The sequence below is a fragment of the Kogia breviceps genome, chromosome 1 (assembly GCF_026419965.1).
Source record: "Kogia breviceps isolate mKogBre1 chromosome 1, mKogBre1 haplotype 1, whole genome shotgun sequence".
NCBI classification, from domain to species: Eukaryota; Metazoa; Chordata; class Mammalia; order Artiodactyla; family Physeteridae; genus Kogia; species Kogia breviceps.
Window position 1 is genome coordinate 46,323,576 of NC_081310.1, and position 19,707 is coordinate 46,343,282.

General features: G+C 37.5%; 1 protein-coding gene across 3 annotated transcripts in view; it reads right to left on the reverse strand.

Moving 5' to 3' along the window:
- PAPPA2 (pappalysin 2) overlaps positions 1-19,707 on the reverse strand; it is a 328,458-nt gene that overhangs the window by 130,894 nt on the left and 177,857 nt on the right. For 2 of the 3 annotated variants that reach the window (XM_067031083.1, XM_059051959.2), the window contains exons 12-13: positions 5,055-5,190; positions 4,638-4,854 (exon numbers count right to left, since the gene is read on the reverse strand). In XM_067031083.1, coding sequence (XP_066887184.1) covers positions 4,638-4,854; positions 5,055-5,190 — 353 coding nt within the window. Of the gene's footprint in view, positions 1-4,637; positions 4,855-5,054; positions 5,191-19,707 lie in introns of those variants that run through there. The other variant, XM_067031094.1, reaches the window with a different exon arrangement.

Here is a 19,707-nt window from a genome sequence, read left to right on the forward strand (position 1 = left end):
CTTGGAGATAATTTCTCTCTGTTTCCCACTTAAATACCAACAATACAGAAAAATATGAAAACTCTTATCAATACCAAAAACCAAGGTGGATAGCTGGACTCTGAGGATCTTTCTCCTGATTTCAAAATGTATTGGAGTTGAATTGAGAAATATCACCGGAGGCCAAAACATGCATTTCTTGTTTTGTTTTCTGAAAAAAGCAAAGCAAATAAAGAATAGAGCCATACTAAAAGAAAAGAGGGAAACAGGTCACTCTTTCTTCATTCCCTGGCCCCTGTAAAGACCAGAAAGCTGGGCACTACTTTTCAGGGGTCACAGTTCTGTTCTCTATCCATCAGTCCTCAACAGTACCCTTTCTTTACTCATTTCAAGATTTCCGGTCAGGAAGTATAAGGGTCTTGGTGGGGTGGGTAGAAGTTAAGTGGGGAGAAGGGAGAACCATTGGCAAAGCCCACTGAATGCTGGGAGATAACTGTCCCAAAGGTAAAAATGCTACAGAGTCCTAAAGAATACTACAGGCTTGAGGACCATGAGATAAAATTTCAGAATAAACGCTTAGAGTAGTTTTACACAGTGAAATCCTACTGTCTTTGTAAACAGTGCAGTAAAGCAACGTACCGTGGCCTCACTGGCAGTGAAGATACAGAAAGGCTAAAAATAAAACAAGGGCAAACATTTATCAAACAAATACAAACAAAAGGAAAGCAGGGATGGAAATTTTAACTCCAGACAAAGCATAATAAAAAGCCTTAACCTTTTAAAGGGGCAAAAGGGTTGGCAAGAGCTTTGATCCTAATAAAGATAAAACAGTCACAAGCATTTATACACCTAATTATGTAATATGAAATTATAAAAAGCCAGAACTATTTGAAATACAAGGAACAATTGAAAGAAGCACAATTGTTTGGAATGTTATACTGTATTCTCAACCTTTTATAGAGCAGGTAGATAGAAAAATCAATAAAAGGAAAGTACAAATGCTGAAAAGAAATGAGTAATCAGAAGTTTCAACCATTGCTATCAGCCTATGTCCTGAAAGAGGCGATAATATTGTTCATCTTCAGAAGATTCAACACTGGGGTATCTGATGGATATACCATCAGGTAGGGTCAGAGAAGTTGCAACTAATGTTTTCATTGTATTCATGTGACTGAAAAAACAGAATCCTGTTGTAGGAGAAACACATGTCCATCAGCAATTCTTGCCTATTAGTAAATTCTTCTAGACTTGACCTTGTGAATTTCCGAAGTAGATAACATGAGCCCTGATTATCTGCAAGCTAATCCACTCATTTAGGAAAATTAACCTATTAGTGCCAGAATTGTATTTCAGACACATTCAAAATCCCACTGTATTAATCAAAAAGATGGTTCCGGGCTTCCCTGGTGGCACAGTGGTTGAGAATCCACCTGCTGATGCAGGGGACACAGGTTTGTGCCCTGGTCTGGGAAGATCTCACATGCCGCAGAGCGGCTGGGCCCGTAAGCCATGGCTGCTGAGCCTGCGCGTCCAGAGCCTCTGCTCTGCAAGGGAGAGGCCACAACAGTGAGAGGCCCGCGTAACTCATGGGATACTGTGGAAGGTTATGCAGTACCTTTCCCCAAGGTGGCTAGAGCAGGAAATAGCCAGAGGGTAAGAATGAATTCAATTCTTACCGGGCACTGGTGACCAAAACCAAGAACACTAAAGTTGGTTTTCAAGACTAAGGCGTTCGTTATCAGTCGACTAAGCCCAAAGGGTCATAAACTGGGTAGCCATCATAGCAGAATAGGAAACAAGATGAAGAGAAAGATCAAAGTCAAATGGTCCAAGGTAACGATCATGAATGTCACCGGAGAGCAAGACTTGGGTTTACTGGCCTTCAGCTGAGATACTGTGGGTCAGTCAGGCCGGTTTAAGGATAAAGTGTTGTAGGAGGACCGGCCATTGGTCATTAATGGTTAAATACAAAATGGATAACACATCTTCTACTGTCAGGCATCTGTCAGCTCTCCCTTGCCCATTTTAGTATTAATGGAATTCAGGTCATAAGGGGTAAGAAGGAGGTAGCCAGAAATCCCTCTCACTATGCCCAGAATTTGAGGGTTTCATATTATGGTCTATCTACATTTACAACTGTGATTGATACAAAGATGCTAAAAGACTTCTACTATTTGAGAATACATAGGGATTTAGATTTTAAATCTGTCCACAAAGAAAATATGTGGGATCTGTTAGGTTCCCTGTGTATCAAAATTTACTATATTGCACTGATTTTCTGGCCGAGAAGGAAAAGCCAATTTGCATGGCTCCTGTCAGTCACATGTGGTTTGGAAATTCTCGTGCATTCCAAATACACTCTGTGTAAACTGGAGAATCATATCTTATTTCTACTGGTTTGCATGCATGCATGTAAAACTTGTTTTTACCACATTGCCTAATGAAAATAAGTGAAGAACTAGCAGCAGTGATCATAATTAATCAACTTCTCTGTCAAAACTTCGCAGCTGTTGTTGTGAGGGGAATTCTTGTCCCTGGGGGTCTACAGAGGTTGTGACTTCTTTTTTGCTTTGCCTGTTCAGTTCTGTCCCATAGAAGATTTAGAGATAAAGTCTGTAACTGTCATTCAATGCACAGTTTCTGACACCTCTTATGCGCCAGGGCCTTTAGTAGGTACTGAGAGATACTGAGCGTAATTCCTACTGCAGGGAGCTCAGAGTGGGAAAGAACAACAAGTAAATAAATAGGTATATTTATGTGATAGCTGCTTTTGTAAAGCATGGGTTGTGTACAATGTCCTGTGGAAATAGGGAGGGAGTTTGCCAAAAATTCATAGACGAAGGTGAATCATGATGGTCAAGTGTGAGTTGAAGTGAAGAAGTACTCGACAGCATTCAAGAAAGTAGGAACATTGTGTGCAAAGACATGGAGCTCATCAAGAACACATGTTTCAGGGACCTGAAAGAAATTCTGTATGGCTTGAGGCCAGAGGTAGAACCAATAGAGAAAATAATTGGAAAACACATGAGACAGAGGCAATAATTCTAGTAAAACATGCTATTTTAATAGTCTACATTCTTACCTTAATATTTGAAGACTTTTGCTCACTAAGGAGACTTAAAAGTTGCAGATGAACTAGCTAGTGTTGCAATGTCCATTACCTAGACCCTATCCCTTCCTAGCCCTTACAACAATGTCTAACACATAGTTAGTCCTTGATTAACATAAACTACTATTACTGCATGTGATAAATGGCACCTAATGACTCGTGCCTTGATGCACCTCCCTCCTCTTGAGTATGGGCTGGACTAACTGACTCATTTCTAATGAATAGAATATACCAGAAGTAATGGGTTGTCAATTCCAACATTATGTTATAAAAAGACTGGCTTCCTTTTTGGGCAGACTCTCATGTACTCACCCTTTCTGGTTCTCTTTATTTTTTGGATTATTAGCCACCATGTCATAAGGACACTCAGGCACCTTATGGAGATGCCCACATGGCAAGGAACTGAGCCATGCCTATGTGAGTGTGCCCACTGCCAGCACCTAGGTGAGTGAGTTTGGATGCAGATCTCCCGAGGCTTGCCAACAGCCACATGAGTGAACTTGGAAGTGAATTCCCCAGCTCCACTCGAGCCTTGAGGTTCCTGCACACTTAGCCTAACGCTGATGGCAACCTCATAAGAGACTCTAAGCCAGAGGCACCTAGCTGAGTTGCACCCAGATTCCTCACTGACAGAAACCATGATAAGCCACTAAATTTTGGTATAATTTGCTACACAGCAAAAGATAACTAATATACTATATCAGTACTGTCTACACTTCTTTCCTAATCAAGGTTGGGTTTCTGGGATACCTAGGTTGGGCAAGGTGGTATCAGAGTCCCTCCTTGGTGATGGAGTGCTGCCTGCAACTCCAGCTTTTGTGACTAGGATCCCAATTGCCTGGCACTTCACTCCTTGAGGGAACAAACCCTTTTACCTACAGTGCCACTCAACTGATTAGACCATTCATAGAATGAGTCCAGCCCAAGTACAGCACAGATTACTGTGTTTGGCTTGCTCCTTGCCCCATCAGGGCCAACCTTGGACATACCAATGCTATGAAGAACAGTGCCTTACTAGCAGGAGCTGAGAGTCCAGGAAATGTTATTTAGATGACAATTACAGATGTTCACAGAAGGGCACATATAGCTAATGTAGTCCTGATTTCCATAGGTAAATCTAATGGATTATATGGCATGCCTTAGAAACTAATTGTTAAATTTGCTATATACACTGTCCATGTAGGAACGAGTGAAAAAATATACATGGCTTAGGAAACATTGAGTTTTTGGCAGATAATTTTTGGCAGTTTACATAACAATGTTGATGTGAAGGCAGTGGTTTTATATGTAAAAAAGATTTTAAGAACTTAAAGATGATAAATATTTACAGAAACATTATTCTCAGCTAAGGAAAGAAGAGCAAAATATAAAACGCAAGTGTGCCTTCTATGAATTGTTCTTTGCTTGCTTCTTAAGTCTTTTTAGAAGTTCTTAGACCCATTTTTAGTTAGTGAACAAGCACCCACTACATATACAATAGTATGTATGAAAATGATAGCAACACATCGCAACAAAAAGAAAGAAAAAAGGAAGACAGGGGACTTTGTACCTCTGTCCCTGATGATTTTGCCCCTCGTGCTCTGGGATGCAGTTATTGGAAGCTGAAGGACTTATGATGGAGGATGTCCTTAGAGCCACTGCTGAGATGCCCACCAGTGGGGATGAGAAGTTCAGCAGCACTGAGGTGGTATGGTGGAAGAGGACGTTCGAGTGATGGGTTACATTGATAACCAGTGGGTTATGTTGGCATGACAGTTCATAGCTTCCTGAAGAGAAACAGGAGATTAATAATATTTAAAGTCTTTCATGTAGTACCAAGTTTCCATATCTAGTATTCATTTTATCTTCTCAATAGCTGTATGATGTAAGCAAGGTCTCAAACAATATCAGAGACAGACATCAAGCTGATTCCTGGGTCTACTGGATTGTCCTCTAGTGGTCCTAAAGGAATAACTGTCAGACTCACCAAGAGAGTGGTTGTTTCCACTGATATCAGTCAGGTAAAGGGTCACTGTTGGCCGCTGATGTTCCCCAGGCACCAGGCCATCAGATGTCAAGAAAATGAAAATTGCTGTGGCCACTCCTGGTCTATTGAAACAAACCTAGGCATAAGCACATACATGTACGAGCCATTATTTCCAGTGTGCTATCAAGGCACGTGTCACACTATTTTTATACTTCTCAAATAGCTCACCACTCATAAAGTAAGAGCTCCCTTCTCCTTTACAATGGGAAAAAACATGGAGTAGGCACAGAAAGATAGCCACAGTCACATCAAAAGTCAAAATTAGCGGGAAAGAAGATAACTTTCAGCTACTGAGCTTCCCATCTTTTTATGAGACATTTTATGTCAACCAATTGCTTGTCACTTTAATCTTTCTTTAAATTTCTCAAAAAGATCACTCAAATAGACCATCACTGGAGACAGTAAACCACAGCATAGGTAGACAATACCTCCCTATCTCCAAAGTGAGAGACGTGGACAAGAGTATCACCTTGCTAACACTTTGTTCTGAACTGGCATAGCTAATTATCCTTCCCTATCTCCTTGTCTCTCCCTTAAAATTTTTATCAGAACCTCTCACTTAGCTTTTGAACTATGCCATGGGAGAGAAGCTATTGCAGATTCTATTGCTTCTGAGATTAGAAGCTGCCAAACTATTTATTCATATTCTTCTGGTACCTCAAGCACATATACCCTATCCATGGCTGAAGAATAAGCCAACAATGAAAATTCACAGGAAAATTCAGTTATCTGAATAAGAAATATACCTAGATGGCTAGACTAATTAACAAAGAAACAGTCTTTCACAATAAACTATGGACATTTTGTCCCTGGAAATCCTTTAATATAAAAGAAAACACCTCAGAGATTGGGGAATGACCTGGAGAACTTATTTTCCATATTGAAATTATTTGATGTAGTAATTCTACTTTTATTTCCTATAGCTCAACATTACTCTTAATTTCTATTGAGAATTATCTCCAGTCTTCCCTGGTGTTGGATGGTTGTTGCATTATTAGAACCTGGTGCTGGACCGTACAACCTTCTGTGTGTATTTCTCTAGCTTTTTATCAGGTTCTGAAGGGGATAAAGCTCCAGAAAAACTGTCCTCAGTGTCAGAGCAGGGTACAACATCTAATGGCAGAGGTCTTTTCTTAAAATGGGGAGCAGGAGAGTAAAACATGTTTTCCATTTTAATAAGAATTCTTCCTTGTCCGCAGACTGATTTTTCCTGAGCCTTGGTGGTATGTTTATAGAGTGTCCATTTGCACTGCTGGCTCAATTAGGGTGATTTTATGATTTTCAGTGGTCAATGTAGCACAACTCTCTCCCTTCTTCCTTTCCTCCTTTGAGGGAAAGACCAGCCACACTCTTTTTTTACAGTGTCTTTTTCCCCTTTTCATTTCCCCTCTTTGAAGTAATAAATATTTCCTTATAACTTAAGAAACTTCCAGACCCATAGGTTATGGCTTGTAATACGAGGTCCTTTGTTCCTGGCTGGATGAGGGCTAGACATGAAACACACCATAAGGTAACCAGGAGCCTAATGCAAAGCCCTTAACCCCAGCCCCAAATGACATCAAAGTCCCCTGGGAACTCCCACAACCTCTTCCTTTTCATACACCACAAAAAAGACCTGAGTACTGGAAGAAAGCTCTGGGTTGTTTCCTGAGCCAGGAACAAACAGAGTCCAAACAAGTACCTGGTGGCTTTACCTCAATAGGCCTCAGACTTGAAGAATGGGATGGCTTTAAAGAGCAACAGGAGAGCTCAGTTTTCCCACTGTCTGTTGGGTCCCAAAATAGTCACCACCCACCTGAAACTAATTTGTAGGCCTTATGGTGTGGATTTCTCCATCTTGAGGGCCCATGCCCAAAACCTCCATCTCCTTTTGCATCTCCTTGCTCTAAGGGTTTTTGAATCCCAAATCACTTTGAACCTCAAAGTCTGCTCTTGGTGGCAGTGTCTCTGTGACTTGATTTGTGGGAAGCGGCCATGCCAGGATTTCCAGTCCATGGCTTAAGTAGGAAAACCACAGGTGAGACATCGGCAGAGAAACGTTGGGATACACAAAGCAACGAGAGACAAGGGTTTGATCATGGTACTGGATGCCAAGTCTTGGGCATTTCCTCTCACAGTGACACAGAGAGGTAGCCAAATTTCATTCTCATCTGAATACCTGATATGATTCACAGTAGCAACTAGACACAAAGAATTTTAACTCTCTCATACAATTATTGGAACCTCAAAAGAAGAGACAAGTTTGAGCCTACACATATGTTCATAATGAATCTGAGCCACGGTAGAAGGAATCAAGTGAGTTGACCATTCTGGAGGGAGCGTTGGCCAGGCAGAACCCTGGGTTTAATCCATCTTTACTAGCTGGGTAGATCTGAACTATCCATCTCTCCTCTCTGAGCATAGGGTGCCTCTTCCACATCTGAGAAATGATATACTACCTATCTCAGGTGGCTACTATGAGGATGAAATGAAATCACGTAAAAGCACATAGGAGAGTGCCTACCATCTAGTAAGGACTCAATAATTCCTATTTCCAAAAAGAAATTATTTTTTATCCTGTTTATACTTCAGGAAGACAACGATAAAGAAGAAAGTTTTAAAATTAAACATACAACCATATGTTTTGGTATATAGAGAATTATGCTTTTCTGAAATTTATGGGCTAAAAAATTTCATGTATGCTTTTTTAAAATGGCACTTGTACATGTGAATTGATACTCCAGGTTCTGCTTCCATAGAAACTGGTAATACTTGAAGTTCTTGGTATAGATTGTATCTCTACTTTATAAATGGGATACATGAAAAATATATTTTGTATATATAACTATTTTAATAGAGTTTTAAAAATTTAGTTCAATATGCATTTATTAAAAACCTATTTTTATGTACATATAGACAAAGAAATTTCTAGAACTGGCTGTATAATTAGAATACTAAAAGTGTATACTTTATGTGAACAAAGAAGATATTTTTAAAAGCTGCTCTTGGACTTCCCAGGTGGCGCAGTGGTTAAGAATCCACATGCCAGGCCTTGCCCCCAGGAAGACAAAATCCAGCCTTATCCACTGGAACACAGGCACCAATCTCCTCCACCAGGAAGCCTACATAACCCACTGAACCAACCTTACCCACTGGGGGCAAACACAAAAAACAATGGGAAATATGAACCTGCAGCCTGCAAAAAGGAGAACCCAAATGCAGTAATTTAACCAAAATGAGAAGACAGAGAAATACAACAGCAAATTAAGGAGCAAGGTAAAAACTCACCAGACCAAACAAATGAAGAGGTAATAGGCTGTCTACCTGAAAAAGAATTCAGAGTAATGATAGTAAAGTTGATCCAAAATCTTGGAAATAGAATGGAGAAAATACAAGAAATGCTTAACAAGGAACTAGAAGAACTAAAGAGCAAACAAACAGTGAGAAACAACACAATAAATGAAATTAAAAATTCTCTGGAAGGAATCAATAGCAGAAAAACTGAGGCAGAAGAATGGACACATGACCTGGAAGATAAAATAGTGGAAATAACTACTGCAGAGCAAATAAAGAAAAAAGAATGAAAAGGATTGAAGACAGTCTCAGAGACCTCTGGGACAACATTAAACACACCAACATTCAAATTATAGGGGTCCCAGAAGAAGAAGAGAAAAAGAAAGGGACTGACAAAATATTTGAAGATATTATAGCTGAAAACTTTCCTAATATGGGAACAGAAATAGGCAAACAAGAACAGGAAGCACAGAGAGTCCCATAGAGGATAAATCCAAGGAGAAACACACCAAGACACGTATTAATCAAACGATCAAAAAATAAATATAAAAGAAAAAATAATAAAAGCATCAAGGGAAAAGCAACAAATAGAATACAAGGGAATTCCATTAAGGTTAACAGATGATTTCTCAGTAGAAAATCTGCAAGCCAGAAGGGAATGGCAGGAAATATTTGAAGTGGTGAAAGGGAAAAACCTAAAACCAAGATGACTCTACCCAGCAAGGATCTCATTCAGATTTGAAGGAAAAATAAAAAACCTTACAGACAAGCAAAGGCTAAGAGAACTCAGCACTACCAAACCAGCTTTACAACAAATGCTAAAGGACCTTCTCTAGGCAGGAGACACAAGACAAGGAAAAGACCTACAATAACAAACCCCAAACAATTAGAAAGTGGTAATAAGAAGATATATGTCAATAACTACCTTAAATGTAAATGGATTAAATGTTACAACCAAAAGAAAAAGACTGGCTGAATGGATACAAAAAAAGACCTGTATAAATGCTGTCTACAAGAGACCCCAGAGACACATACAGACTGAAAGTGAGGTCATGGAAAAAGATATTCCATGCAAATGGAAATCAACTGAAAGCAGGAGTAGCAATTCTCATATCAGACAAAATAAACTTTAAAATAAAAACTATTACAAGAGACAAAGGACACTACATAATGATCAAGGAATCAATCCAAGAATAAGATATAACAATTGTAAATATTTACGTACCCAACATAGGAGCACCTCAATACATAAGGCAAATGCTAACAGCCAGAAAAGGGGAAATAGACAGTAACACAATAATAGTGGGGGACTTTAACAACCCACTGTCACCAATGGACAGATCATTCAAAATGAAAATAAATAAGGAAACAGCTTTAAAGGATACATTAAACAAGATGGATTTAATTGATATTTATAGGACATTCCATCCAAAAACAACAGAATACACGTTTTTTAAAGTTCTCGTGGAAACATTCTCTAGGATAGATCATATCTTGGGTCACAAATCAAGCTTTGGCAAATTTAAGAAAACTGAAATCATATCAAGTGTCTTTTCCGACCACAATGCTATGAGACTAGATATCAATTACAGGAAAAAAATTTGAAAAAAATACAAACACATGGATGCTAAGCAATACAGTACTAAATAAGAAAGAAATCACTGAAGAAATCAAACAGGAAATCAAAAAATACCTAGAAACAAATGACAATGAAAACATGATCATCCAAAACCTATGGGATGAAGCAAAAGCAGTTCTAAGAGGGAAGTTTATAGCAATAAAATCTTACCTGAAGAAACAAGAAACATCTCAAATAAACAACCTAACCTTACAACTAAAGCAATTAGAGAAAGAAAAACAAACCCCAAAGTTAGCAGAAGGAAAGAAATAAAGATCAGATCAGAAATAAATGAAAAAGAAATGAAAGAAATGATAGAAAAGACCAATAAAACTAAAATCTGCTTCTTTGAGAAGATAAACAAAATTGATAAGCCATTAGCCAGACTAATCAAGAAAAAAAGAGAGAAAACTCAAATCAATAGAATTAGAAGTGAAAAAGGAGAAGTTACAACTGACACTGCAGAAATACAAAGGATCATGAGAGATTACTACAGGCAACTATATGCCAATAAAATGGACAACGTGGACGAAATGGGCAAATTCTTAGAAAAGCACAACCTTCCAAGACTAAACCAGGAAGAAAAAGAAAATATAAACAGATTAATCACAACCACTGAAATTGAAACTGTGATTAAAAATCTTCCAACAAACAAAAGCCTAGGACCAGATGGATTCACAGACGAATTCTATCAAACATTTAGAGAAGAGATAACTCCTATCCTTCTCAAACTCCTTCAAAATATAGAAGAGGAAGGAACACTCCCAAACTCATTCTATGAGGCCACCAGCACACTGATACCAAAACCAAAGGTGTCACAAAAAAAGAAAACTACAGGCCAATATTACTGATGAACATAGATGCAAAAATCCTCAAGAAAATACTAGCAAACAGAATGCAACAGCACATTAAAAGGATCATACACCATGATCAAGTGGGGCTTATCCCAGGAATGCAAGGATTCTTCAATATATGCAAATAAATCAATGTGATAAACCATATTAACAAACTGAAGGAGAAAAACTATATGATCATCTCAATAGATGCAGAAGAAGCTTTTGAAAAAATTCAACACCCATTTATGATAAAAAGCCTCCAGAAAGTAGGCACAGAGGGAACTTACATCAACATAATAAAGGTCATATATGACAAACCCACAGCCAACATCATTCTCAATGGTGAAAAACTGAAACCATTTCCACTAAGATCAGGAACAAGGCAAGGTTGCCCAGTCTCACCACTATTATTCAACATAGTTTTGGAAGTTTTACCAACAGCAATCATAGAAGAAAAACAAATAAAATGAATCCAAATTGGAAAAGAAGAAGTAAAACTGTCACTGTTTGCAGATGACATGATACTCTACATAGAGAATCCTAAAGACGCTACCAGAAAACTACTAGAGCTAATCAAGGAGTCTGCTAAAGTAGCAGGATACAAAATTAATGCACAGAAATCTCTTGCATTCCTATACACTAATGATGAAAAATCTGCAAGAGAGATTAAGGAAACACTCCCATTTACCACTGCAACAAAAAGAATAAAATACCTAGGAATAAACCTACCTAAGGAGACAAAAGACCCATATGCAGAAAACTATAAGACACTGATGCAAGAAATTAAAGATGATACATACAGAGAGATATACCATGTTCTTGTATTGGAAGAATCAATATTGTGAAAATGACTATACTACCCAAAGCAATCCACATATTCAATGCAATTCCTATCTAACTACCACTGGCATTTTTCACAGAACTAGAACAAAAATTTCACAATCTGTATGGAAACACAAAAGACCCTGAATAGACAAAGCAATCTTAAGAAAGAAAAACAGAGCTGGAGGAATTAGGCACTCTGACTTCAGACTATACTACAAAGCTACAGTAATCAAGACAGTATGGTACTGGCACTAAAACAGAAATTTAGATCAATGGAACAGAATAGAAAGCCCAGAGAAACCCAAGAACATATGGTCACCTTATCTTGATAAAGGAGGCAAGAATATACGGAGAAAAGACAGCCTCTTCAATAAATGGTGCTGGGAAAACTGGACAGCTACATGAAGAAGAAGGAAATTAGAACACTCCCTAAAACCATACACAAAAATAAACTCAAAAATGGATTAAAGACCTAAATGTAAGTCCAGACACTATAAAACTCTTAGAGGAATACATAGTCAGAACACACTATGACATAAATCACAGCAAGATCCTTTTAGGTCCCCCTCTTAGAGAAATGGAAATAAAACCAAAAATAAACAAATGGGACCTAATGAAACTTAAAAGCTTTTGCACAGCAAAGGAAACCATAAACAAGACGAAAAGACAACCTCAGAATGGGAGAAAATATTTGCGAATGAAGCCACTGATAAAGGATTAGTCTCCAAAATATACAAGCAGCTCATGTAGCTCAGTATTAGAAAAACAAACAACCCAATCCAGAAATGGGCAGAAGACCTAAATAGACATTTGTCCACAGAAGATATACAGATTGCCAACAAACACATGAAAAGATGCTCAATGGTTACTAATCATTAGAGAAATGCAAATCAAAACTACAATGAGGTATCACCTCACACTGGTCAGAATGGCCATCATCAAAAAATCTACAAACAATAAATGCTGGAGAGGGTGTGGAGAAAAGGGAACCCTCTTGCACTGTTGGTGGGAATGGAAATTGATACAGCCACTATGCAGAACAGTATGGAGGTTCCTTATAAAACTAAAAATAGAACTACCATCTGACCCAGCAATCCCACTACTGGGCATATACCCTGAGAAAACCATAATTCAAAAAGAGTCATGTACCACAATGTTCATTGCAGCTCTATTTACAATAGCCAGGACATGGAAGCAACCTAAGTGTCCATAGACAAATGAATGGATAAAGAAGGTGTGGCACATATATACAATGGAATGTTACTCAGCCATAAAAGGAAGCGAAATTGAGTTATTTGTTGTGAGGCAGATTGACCTAGAGACTGTCATATGAGTGAAGTAAGTCAGAAATAGAAAACCAAATACCGTATTCTAACACATATATATGGAATCTAAAAAAAAAAAAAAAAAAAAAGGTTCTGAAGAACCTAGGGGCAGGACAGGAATAAAGACGCAGATGTAGAGAATGGACTTGAGGACATGGGGAGGGGAAGGGGAAGGGTATGCTGGGACGAAGTGAGTGAGTGGCACGGACTTATATATACACTACCAAATGTAAAATAGATAGCTAGTGGGAAGCAGCTACATAGCACAGGGAGATCAGCTCGGTGCTTTGTGTCCACCTAGAGGGATGGGATAGGGAGGGTGGGAGGGAGATGCAAGGAGGAGGAGATATGGGCATATATGTATACGTATAGCTGATTCACTTTGTTATACAGCAGAAACTAACACACCATTGCAAAGCAATTATACTCCAATAAAGATGTTAAAAAAACAAAAAAAAGAATCCGCCTGCCAATGCAGGGGACATGTGTTCAGTGCCTGGTCTGGGAAGATCCAACATTCTGCACAGCAACTAAGCCCATGCGCCACAACTAGTTTGCTTGTGCTCTAGAGCCCGTGAGCCACAACTACTGAAGCCTGCATGCCTAGAGCCTATGCTCTTGAACAAGAGACTCCACCACCACAATGAGAAGCCTGCACACTGCAACAAAGAAAAGCCCCTGCTCGCCACAACTAGAGAAAGCCCATGTGCAGCAACGAAGACCCAACGCAGCCAAAAAAATTTTATTATAAAGAAAATAATAAGCTGGTCTTTCCACAGCCAAGCAGAGCTATTTTAATATATATAATGGTATAGGCTATTTTTATTTTTTATGAAATAAATAATGGATTTTATGTTCCTAAATGTGAAAATAGGTATTGGCCGGAACAGAAAATTTGTCAACACAAATCTCTGCTTATTCAACCCCATGTCACCTTTGCCACTACAAGTATGACACTCCTCTAATCATCACATCAAATGTACAATATGAAGAGCAGCCCCTTTCAGGACAAAGCACACCAGATGCACCTCCTTGGGGACTACTCAGATCTGAAATGAGGACCAGGCATGGCCCAAGAGAAAAGTCCAAGATGCTAAGAGGTCAAGGGACTTGTAAGCTTTATTTGTAAAGTTTTATTATTTATTTTAACAAGGAGGTTGCATTTATGTATTACAGGGCAATATAAAATTAATTTGAATGTGGCTTTTATGAAGAAGACAAAGTATAGTTAGATATCAGAAAGGACGCAAGATCTTTTAGAAAAGCAATTGATTCTCAGGACTGAGGAACAGTCTAAAAATAAAATGTTTGCCAGTGAAATTAGCTCAGTGAATCTCCAGCAAAATAATTTGAAACAGAAAATATGGATTAGATAGATAGATATAGATAGATAGATAATAGGTAGGTAGGTATGTAGATAGATAGATAGATAGATAGATAGATAGATAGATAGATAGATAGACGTTAGGTAGATAGGTCGAGACTTACTGATAGAGTGGAAAACCAGTCCTGCACACTCAATTGCTTTCCATCCAAAGCCTTCACATTAACTGCTGGATCTAACTTCTGGCCACTTGTGAGGGGTAAGACTGAAAGAATGTTTTCCTGGTGCAGAACTGTTTGGGCATAAGAAATCCGTCTTCAATCTGCCTGCTGGGTACAAACACACTTAATAGACTCCCAGACCAAGCATTTCGACGTCCAGGTCATCCTTTGTGGAGGTCCCTGGACAGCAGAACATAAAACTATACCACAAACTTGAAAAGAATCTTCTCTGAGGTTTTAAAATGCTTTTGGTTATTACTGAGATGTTATTTTTTGTGCGTGCTTTTCCATTTTCATTCATCTATGGCACTTCCTGATTCCAGAGAGGAAGAGAAGGCCCTTGAACAGGAGAAAGTGAGCACATATTATTTTCATTTTGCATAGCACTTTACAGTTTGACAAACATGATCGCATGCCTTGCTGGAGCCTCCAATAAGCTCACTGGGTTTTTGTTCCTATTTGAGACCTTTTTATTATAATATCCCCAGGATACAAAGGTTATATTATAAAAGTGAAACGTAGGATTCTGAGAGCTTAAGTGACTTCCTCTAGCTGAATGCTAGACAGTTAGGAATTGGGGTTTTCTTTATTCTTCTAACTGCCCAGGGATTCCTAAGTTGGGTTAGCAGAAAATCACAAATTTGTTAGAAAATTTGTGGACGTCTGTGCCCTCTCTCCCCACAAAAAAATGAAGTCACATAAATACTTAGGTATAAAAAAGTTATACTATTTCAGGGAGCTAAGAGAACCCTTTGAAAGCCATTCATAGTTCAGTTAGGGTCAACAGAAATTAGATTAAGAATGCTTACACAATTGGTTGACCCACATGCTTTTTTTGTAGGTGAAAAACTATCAAATATTGGCAATTTTATATGGTTCACCCTAATAATATTGCTATCTATGTAGACTTAAGAAATTTGACAAGGGAGAGGTTACCTCTCAAAGTTTCAAGGTATGTTACCTGAAATCCAAATCTAACAGATGAAGGGAAAGTGTGAGGCAACTAGCCTCTTGCCTCTGAGCTTGAGGCCTCTTGGTGGCATCTGTACTTGAGGATGTGAGTCAAAATGTGGAGGGGGTTTTGAACTTGGTTTGACTTCCTTCCCATATTCAAGCTCCTGCCTTTCTTGATATTGGTCAAAACCCAGTTGATTTCTAGTGTTATTCCTTCATAGTACAAGTAAGGTTATAAACACCAAGAGCTTATGTAGTTCTTTTTTCAGAAGAGTGAAGTCAACTTGTCATTTTATGAAATGAAGAAGAAACCTCCCTTATGACCCCCACCATCCAGGAGGAGGCATTTGACAATGTATGATTTGGCAAGTCAGTGGAAGGGCTCAGATCAAAATCAGCTTATTGGCTCAATTCAATTCTAAGAGCATCTCCTCAGTTGTGATTTCAGACACCAGGGCTAAGTCTGCAGAGACTTTGTGTTAGAAGAATTTGAGAGACTCAGAGGGGGAACAGAAAGGCAAAACCAATTATGTAGTGAATACTGTGGTGTACCACTGAAATCCCCTTCTTCAGGACTGAGTACTCAGCTCACCTAAAGTCTCTTTACAGAAACTGCCCTCAGAGAAAGAAAGCCTCCACAAGGTTATGCCACTTCCTTGGAGTAGGGGGAGAGAAAAAACCCATGTCCAATGGCCTTTTGATAGGATTGAGTGGTATACAAGGTGGGACAACTCTGAAGGGCCATCCTAGCTCCCTGTAGGATGCTGACACTTTTGTGTGGCTGTTTCATAGTTCTACTCCTCTCGCTGTCAACTCCTAGTTCTTTCATTCCCCCATAAGTGTTGATTCCAAGGAAAGTTCTTGATAAACTTTTCTGCAAATCTTTATCTCAGAGTCTGAATCCTGGGGAAACTTCACTTAAGACAAAGTCTGAGAATGAGAAAAGGTATGAAATACAGATAATGAAGGTTCTCTTGGGAACGAGAATGCATAAGTGAGGGATTCAATGGAGAGCCAAGAAATCTTCCCTTCTGGTTAAAAAAAAATTGCTATTCCAATTATTTATGAAACTTAGAGTCTGCTAAGTTGTTATATCTAGGGCCTGCAAAAGCTTTCATGTAAAATCAAAGTTAGATTAGTAGCAATCAGATAGGAAAATGGAAAATGAGTCTTTTACCTCTGGGGATAAACTGTTTAGCCACAGGGAGATGCAGTTCCTCTTTCAGTGCACTAGGCTAATTTTTCATGGAAATGAAAATCATATATGCATAGTCATCTTTGCTTTTTTAGGATTCCCAGAGACTGCAGGAATCCATGTAGGTTAATTTTCCAAAGAGAAAATTTTATTTTGGAAAGCAAGAACTTTTCCCAAATTTAAATCATGTGTATAGAAATAATCACAATATATATTTGAAATTTTTCTTCCCTCTTAAAAAGAGGATTCTGTACTTCAGTGAATTTTCACTTGATAATTGGAGGCATCATTTTGAACATCAGTTATTTTACTGAATGATGAGATAACAATCCTCTAAAGTAGTGCTTCTCAAACTTTAATGTGCACACAAATCACCTGAGAATCATGTTTAAATGCAGATTCTGGTTTAGTAGATCTGAGATTCTGTATTTCTACATAGATCTCATGTGACACTGATGCTTTTGGAAGCCAACCATATTTTGAGTAGGAGAGCTCTAAAAGTATGAATAGATATAATTAACTTTGTCCTTAGCATTTGATAGCCTAAGACTACAATTATTATATTAATCATATTTGTTTATTATATCATTCATTTTAAAATTCACCATCAAACTTGAAATAAAATGCAGAGCTGGAAGGAATCATCTGGTCCAAGAACCTCATTTTAACTCTAAGAAAAATGGTGCCCAAGAAGGATGTATGATTTATATAAGGTCATAACTGATAAATGGTAAAAACAGAGCTTACAGTGTTCCTCTGAGCATATATTTTTAGCCAGTTTCTAACTCCCTGACTAAATTGTTAGCACCTTTCCTGCAAAAGATTGAAATTCAGATAACTAATATTTTTAGAAATCTGTATAAAGTGAATAGACTCTGACAAAGGGCCTTGTCAACTTTTCTATGAATAAACTCAAAGAATCCAAAGTTGTGACTGGACTAGGTGCCTTCTACACATGAGTTTTTTCTTTTTTGCTAAATTATGAAATCTGGACAGTTTTCTGTATGGTTGTGGTGTTCTGGATGGATCTCTAAATAGAGGATTACCTTCTAATTTATTAAATTAAAAAAAGAAGAGTTGCTAGATTTAGCAAAAACAAACAGCACACCACATAAATTTAAATGTGAAAGAAAAAAATTTGTTTAGTATAAGTATGCCTTGAATATAGCATAGGACTATAATAGATACAAAAAACGTGTAATAGATAATGAAAAAGGAAACTAAGCTTATCACTAAAAAAAAGTCATCAAACCACAAAGGAAGAGATCAAGAGAAAGACTAGTAAAAAGAAAAACTACAAAACAGCCAGAAAACAATTAACAAAATGTCATTAAGTGCATACTTATCAATAATTACTTTAAATGTAAATAGGCTCAGTTCTCCAATCAAAAGACATAAAGTTGCTGACTGAACAAAAAATATACAAAACCCATCTAATAACACTTATAGAATCTCATTTCAGACATAAAGATATACACAGACTGAAAGCAAAAGGATGGAAAAAGATGTTCCATGCAACTGGAAACCAAAAGAAAGTTGAGGTAGCTATTCTTATATCAGACAAAATAGACTTTAAAACAAAGACTGTAATAAAGACAAGGAGGACATTATATATTGATAAATGCATCAATCCAACAAAGGGATAAAACTACTGTAAATATTTATAAACTCAACATAGGAGCACCGAAATATATAAAGCAAATGTTAACAGACATAAGGGGAGACGTTGGCAACAATCAATAATAGTAGGGGACGTTAATACTCCACTTACATCAATGGATAGATTATCGAGACAGAAAGTCAATACAGAAACATAGGCTTTAAACAACAAAGTAGACCAGATGAACTTAGATATATATGGAACATTCAATCCAAAAACAACAGAATACACATTCTTCAAAGTGCACATGAAATGTTCTCAAGATAGATCATATGTTAGGCCACAAAACAAGTCTTAACTAATTTAAGAAGATTGAAATCATATTAAGCATCTATTCTGATCACAACTGTATGAACTAGAAATCAGTTACAAGAAGAAAACTGGAAAATCCACAAACATGTGAAGACTAAACAACATGCTACTGAACACCAATGTGTCAATGAAGAAATCAAGAGAAACCATAAAATACCTTGAGACAAATGAAAATGGAAATACAATATACCAATACTAATAGGATGCAGCCAAAGTAGTTTTAATAGGGAAGTTCGTAGAAATAAATGGTTACCTTAAGAAATAAGAAAAATCTCAATTAAACAATCTAACTTTACAACTAAAGGAACTAGAAAAAGAAGAACACACAAAGCCCAAAGAAGGAAGGAAATAACAAAGAATAGAGCAAAAATAAATAATATAGAGAATAGAAAGACAATAGAAAATATCAATGAAACTAAGACCTGATTCTTTGAAAAGATCAACAAAATTGAAACACCTTTAGCCAGATTCACCAAGAAAAAAAGAGGGTTCAAATAAATAAAATCAGAAATGAAAGGGGAGATGTTACAACAGGCATCACAGAAATACAAAGAATCATAAGATATAACTACATAAAATTATACACCAACAAATTGAACAACCTAAAAGAAATGGATGAATTACTAGAAACATACAACCTTCCAAGAGCAAATAATGAAGAAATAGAAAATCTGGACAGACCAATTACTAGTAAGGAGACTGAATCATTAATTTAAAAACTCTGTACAAACAAGTCCAGGATGAGACATCTATACTGGTGAATTCTACCAAACATTCAAAGAATTGAAGCCAATTCTTGAACTCTTCAAAACATAGCAGAGGAGAGAACATTTCCAAACTCATTTTATGAGACCAGCATTAGCCTGGTACCAAAACCAGACAAGGATACCACAATAAAAGAAAATTACAGGTTAATATTCCTGATGAACATAGATGAAAAAAATCCTTATCAAAATACTAGCAAACCAAATTCAACATTACGTGAAAAAGATCATATACCATGATCAAGTGGAATTTATTCCAGAGATGAAAGGATGGTTCAACATTTGC